General features: G+C 33.8%; 1 protein-coding gene and 1 long non-coding RNA gene across 2 annotated transcripts; both read left to right on the top strand.

The window, feature by feature from the left end:
• The first annotated feature begins 248 nt into the window (after nt 1-248).
• LOC131933205 (uncharacterized) lies at nt 249-1,667 on the top strand. Its single transcript, XR_009384889.1, has 3 exons — nt 249-366; nt 972-1,085; nt 1,560-1,667. It is a non-coding gene; the product is annotated as an uncharacterized LOC131933205 (long non-coding RNA).
• Nucleotides 1,668-4,126: 2,459 nt separating this feature from the next.
• On the top strand, nt 4,127-4,999 carry LOC131933207 (NXPE family member 4-like). Its single transcript, XM_059290000.1, has one exon. The coding sequence runs from the start codon at nt 4,177-4,179 to the stop codon at nt 4,918-4,920; it is 744 nt and encodes a 247-aa protein (XP_059145983.1). The 5' UTR covers nt 4,127-4,176; the 3' UTR covers nt 4,921-4,999.
• Nucleotides 5,000-6,573: the final 1,574 nt, after the last annotated feature.

Raw genomic sequence — 6,573 nt, 5'->3', positions numbered from 1 at the left:
GAAAAGTCCAACATTACCTTTGTGCCTTTACTTGAAGACAAACAGTACATTTATGATTTTGAGAAAGAATATTTGAGTTACCTGCCCTTGAAAGATAAACGGGAATTACCTGATATGACGTTGTCGAAAGTTTTTCTGCAAGTTGACAAGGACAATGTGAGTCATTGTAATATTAACGACGTCATCACGGGTCGTGTGGATTTAATAGATGGATACGGAAATTCAAAGAAAACAGGTGTCGATGAGATCAGGGTGTGGATTGTGGATACACAAACAAAGAACTATCGGGCAGCTGGTCAGGTGACTGACATGAGAAACGGAAGTTACCAGATTTCTGTTCGATGTTTGTGGCCAGGTTTAGTAAAGGTATGGACTATAATTATGGATAGAAATTTTGGTTTTATTGAGATCCAATTTAGACTATAACTATGTGTGAATGCACAAAGCCAGATAAAAAATGTTTAAAAGTGCACACAGTTATACGATACACAAGAAACGAATGAGATTAAACAGTAATATAAAACTTGGTTTGATGAACATTATATTTTTATAGCAATCTTTGTTATCTAACATTTAGTTTTCGTAAGTCAAACTGCTGTAGTCTTTGTCTTCTGTCTCGTAGACATGATGAGCCTTTGGGACGCGACTAGTATCCTACTGATCGTATTCCTCCATTCCACCCATTCTCCAACAAACGTCACTGCCTCTTCAAGTAGAAACCCCCTCCCTTGCCTGATACTGTCTTCCCCTTTTATTCCTAGCCTGCATTTGTTTTGTTAGACATACATTGTTCTTTGAAATAAAGTTTTAGCTAGACGTGACGACATTGTGACATGCTCGTACCATTTTTTAATACTATTGGTCAATAAAGGATAGAAAGTATAAACGATTAGTCTGTGAACGGGAATGAGAGTTACTTCCCTTATAAATAATCCCGATGTTTGATCTAGTCTTCTTATGTCTGTTGACAGGTGTACGTGGCTGTTGCCTACCCACGGGAATACCTGAGGGTCACAATGCTGCAGACACGTGCGGGTAACTCACGCTTCCTGGCAGGGAAATTTATTAACAATGGAGTAGAGGAGGTGAGTATAGAGTAGTAACATAATGTATCATACACTTATTTGCAGGATATGTTAACTAAGTATTTTATATATATATATATATATGTATATATATATATATATATATATATATATATATATATATATATATATATATATATATATATATATATATATATATATTTGCGAAATAATATAGAAAGCGTTTCCTCATAATGATCGTACGATTCTATCGACTGTGAATATAGAAGTTACTTACAACCAATTTACTAAAAGAGCATTCGTGATTACAATGTAAATTGGGGTGTATATCCATCGTTTAAGATCATAAGTTGTTACAGTTTTTATCTTTTTTTGTCATTCTAACGACCAAAACCTATAGAACTAAATCTACTTGCACGAAATCAATGTGTGTAAATTTTGCCAGCTAATTGTTTTACGTAAAGAAAATCCTTTCCTAGCTACTTATATTTGTACACCTGTATGACGTAACAGGTGACTGTATGCTGGGGCCAGCCAGACGTACCAGGTAGACCGTGTCTCTGTAACCTCACATCCACCAACAGACATCCTTTTTACTGTGGCCGTCCTCTGGACAAAAGGTGGTTTATTATTTTTAATCGCCGAGCACATGTAGGGAACGATGACATATTATGCAACACATTGTTTAAATGCTTATTATGGTGGGCGGGGCATAGAACGTAATAACCTCATATTTGTGCATTTTTTGTGTGGTAAAAATAACGTTTGAAATCGGCTACAATTGTAGTTAACCACTAATGTTTGCCATTTATATAAATCTGATAATTTTCAAAAGGCAAAAGTTTAGGCCACCTTCATACACACACACAGACACACAAGCAACAACAACAACAACCGACAACCATCAAAAGTAGCGGCGATGCACTTTAAAAAACCCTATGACAATTCCACACAACCTTTTATTTCTACATTGTTGGCCATGCCTAAGTGGCCTTGGAAAAAAAAACAACGCCCCGTCTAAATTACATACGCAGTGCTCAATCTTTTACACGTGAATTTGACTTCACTGGACATGAAGGAAGGGAAATGGTAACATTAAAACATACGCACTCAAAGGGCTGGTGTTAGTTTACCAACAAAAACTGTTATTAAGTCAAAGCAGTAATAGGCTAATAAGAGCACCTTATTTGATGGCCCATCGCACCTATATACCGGCAGATCACCTGTATTATTTCTGGTGTTCTGACGGTCAAATCCATTCTTATTGTCTTCTGACAATAATGTATACATATATATATATATATATATATATATATATATATATATATATATATATATATATATATATATATATATATATATATATATATATATATATATATATAAAAACTTTATTTTGCACTGTGATGAATAGGCTGAGCTGCAATGATTTCAAGAGCACACTGTCTCTCTCGATGCCTAGACCATCTGATATAACGCAGGAAGAAATAGCTTTGATCAGATCTGTTACTGTCAGGTACTATTCATTTCATGTGTAGTCTTCACATCTTTAATCCTTGTTTCTCAATATATATATATATATATATATATATATATATATATATATATATATATATATATATATATATATATATATATGTATTTATAACAAATAACATTTCTTGACTAAGAAAAGTTGAAGATGATATTTTAACCACATACAAATATTCTATAACAGTGATATAAAAGTGAACGCTCTACGGGTTAACATCACACTACTCGTAAACAACTCAGGTAAAATGATTTCATATGAGTTTTGTGTTTGTCACAAATACTGCCTGTATTACACACAACTACTGCTTGTCGAGGTTCTAGATTAAATAAACATATTTGGGGATTACAAAAGTCGAACGTCCTCATATTTTATTACCTGTACGTTTGTACGGTTTTTCGTTAACAGCGTTTGTTGCAAGGTTGTGACTTTAGAAGGCTCTAATCTCTAAACTATTAGAAATATGGGGGTCATCTATAACAGACTTTAAAATTCACTTTGATGAAAAAAACTCAAATAAAAGGCACAATTTACAAATCTTTATATTTATTCTCTTACAAATATATTATGTTCTCTCTTGCTTTCGCCAAAGCAAAGTCAAAGATAAAATGAAAAGCTGCGTCGTCCGTCCTTTGCTATAGACATGATACTTAGGGAGCATACTTGATCTTTAGTCACTGTACATCCTCTCTTCCCCGCACAACTTCTTCACAAACGTTTTTCCAGTATGGCTGTTAGGTTGTGTCTTTTCTATTGTTCGTCAAACAATTATCGAACCACGATTTCTTTAAGGTGTGCTTCCTGTTCTACGGCCTACATTCTAATCCAGCTAAGACTTTCCTCTAAGAAATATTAAGTCCCATGATTTGGCTCGTTGACTCCGAGTTAAGCTTGCTTTGCTTTTAAGGATTTGCTTTGCCCATCAAAGTACGAACTATAAGTCAGCAATTGTATGATTTTTTTCTCTCTTACATGGGTTGACACGGAATTTTTAAAGGGAATAATAATGCTGCATTACGTTTATATGACAATAATACCCACTCAGACATTTCTATGAGGGCCTCTAACAAAGAGAAGGGGCCCTAAGCTATAACTAAATAAATGTAAATTAATAAATAAATAAGTAAAATAAGTATAATAAATAAGTAAATACATATAAGTAAATCACGCAATAAATCTTTGTATCGGCTGACCTCGTGTTTCAACATTAACACGATTGAAGATGACACAGTAGACATTTGCTGTAAGTTATATCGCAACACTGATAATTTATTTTGGGATTTTGATGGGTAAATACAATTCGTATTCTTGTTTAGTAACGTGATAAGATGTATTTGAGATATTTTCTCAAATACACTATTTGAACTGTTTTAATTTACTAAATATGTGTTGTAATAGTTTTATAAAATAATATGTATTAATGCATTATTTTCTCACTTACACATTTGGAACTATTTTAATAAAACATCTATAAAATATTATATAGTTTTATTGAATGTCATTGAGTGGCAGAATGTAGTAAAATATTGTTCACCATTTTCAGGATCAATCCCTCCTCGCCCTCCCTGTTATAAAACAAGTCCAGCAGCAACGTGGGATATGACCAAACCAAAAGGCTACTGGTCACCTAACTCGGTCTGGACATCTCTGGTCTGTGACCATTCCTACCTAACCCCAAGTCTGGCACTAGACTGTCTACGTGATACTAGTATTTGGGTGTTCGGGGATTCCAATGGCGTTCGTCTCTACGGACAGCTTAGAGGCTGGATACAGTGTAGCACCACACAGAGTGGTGCATGGCCGTACAGGGAGGTGTGCAAAAACTCAGGAAACAACATAACATTGACCTTCACCCCACACGAATACCCGCTTTATCTCGGTTCTGAATGGACGAACACGCTTCCGTACGACAGTGTAGCCCAACATATAGACGCTATGCCTTCAAATGGCAAAATCATTGTGGTGTTCCACTACTTTCTTCACGCTTTGACATCACATTTAAGTCTAGCCGAGCTCCGTCTTCGATCTGTAACTGAAGCCTGCAAGCGACTTTTGGACAGAAACCCTGATGCAACAATAGCTTTTCGTGGTCCACACGTTGCTTCCCTTGAATGGGATTACAACCATACAGTCAGTGGAGACAGTTTAGGAGAATTTTATTTAAAAATAATATTAAACGTTTTTAAAGAACTTATGAAGAGAGTAGTTTTTCTAGACGGCTGGGATATGACAATAGCTTTGGAAAACTCAGGATTCCACCCAACAGATAACGTTCCAAAATATCTCATCAATACGTTGTTGGCGTTCAGATGTAACTCTACAGGGTATTTCAGACGAAGCTAGGATCTTAAAACAATACTTATTTTTGTTTACAGACGGCAATTTATTTCTTAGAAATCCATACCAAGTGTGTGCTATAACATTATACTTACGTGTGCAGATATTGGAATTGTCAGTGCAATGCTGTAAATTATTGAATTTTCAAACACAACTGTTTATTTAATAATGTTGTGATTTCCGTTACAAATTTTTAAAAACAGTTTTGTCATTTTTTGAAAAGGTTGAGCCTCTTGAAGAGAAAGCAATGCAATTCTTGATAATGTGACCTATTAGCAGAGGCGTAGCGACCCTTCCTGGCGCCCAGGGACAAACTTTCGATTTGCAACCCCCCCTCGAACTTTCAATTCGGTTTTCCAACCCATTTTGGCGCCCCCTCTAAGGTCGACGCCCGGGGACATATGACACCCAACCCCCCCCCCCCCCCTTGCTACGCCTCTGCCTATGTGATAAGAAAATTGAGTGAAAAAATAAAGTGCTACTTGTTTTTACATAAATCTGTATGTATATTATAAAAAAATAAAATTAATGATTACATTGCCATTAAAAGGATGTGCTTTTTGTGATATTAATTAAATGTTAAATTTAAATAATTGGCCTACAAATATGTATATTATTTATTTGATACGCTTATGTTTAAACTGAAATATATATTAAATTAACATTTAATTAATATCACAAAAAGCATATATATATGTATATATATTTATATATGTATATATATATATATATATATATATATATATATATATATATATATATATATATATACCCCCACTCTACCGCACTCCTACACCATTATATTCTCTTTACAACAAACCGCCCCAAAACATCTTTCTTACACATTCTTTGATACTTTCAAAAGCTGTCATTACACTAAACTTATTTGCTATATCAAAGTAGTGTAGGTTGAACTACTAAACCCTACAACATACAATTATATAATGATATACCTATTAAATTATTTGATAATAATATTAAAACCTATGTAAAAATACGACTTAAGTTTTAATTGAGTGAAAATCTATATTCAATACTACACTGAAGTTTTTTTTTAAATTACTTTAAATTTTTAAATTACTTCTGTAGCTGTTTAATATATTAACGGCTACAATAATTTTTTTAGCATTTTACTTAATACCCACTCACTTTCTTTTCTCTGTTTTAATTAAGTTTCACTACGGCCAAAAATTTAGGGATTAAGCTGTTGAACTTGCTTAATTACGTAATAAACCTAAACTGAAAATTGACAGCAAAGCCAATTTGAACAAGCTACCATAACTAAACAACAAAGAGTGGAGGAAAATGTGAAAAGATAAATTTTTATAAATATCCATTCCCTTGAGACATATATACATAGGCACAACTTTGATATATTTCAATTTTTTTAACTACCCAAGTAGGCGTAATTTCGGTTTTTCATGAAATATTATCGTGTACATAACATGTATCAGCACTTTTAGAATGACTTTACAATCTAAATTATGAAGTTCATAACACATTGAGATAAGCAATTTCATTTTGCGTTCTTTGAATTCTAAAAAAAAAATTCAGGGAATAATCTCCCTTTATAAAATATCGAGTAGTAATAATCTCCCCCGCCCTGCAAATAATCCCTAAGGTGAACATCAATCTAGATACTAGAATACCTCTTGACAG

Source organism: Physella acuta, unplaced genomic scaffold, assembly GCF_028476545.2.
Source record: "Physella acuta isolate Inbredline_101_S28 unplaced genomic scaffold, ASM2847654v3 ptg002404l, whole genome shotgun sequence".
Taxonomy (NCBI): Eukaryota; Metazoa; Mollusca; class Gastropoda; family Physidae; genus Physella; species Physella acuta.
This window is presented reverse-complemented; position numbering and strand designations above follow the sequence as displayed.

What these genes read in the sequence shown, in the direction of transcription:
- LOC131933207 (XM_059290000.1), top strand. Translation starts at nt 4,177, where the DNA reads ATGACCAAACCAAAAGGCTACTGGTCACCTAACTCGGTCTGGACATCT.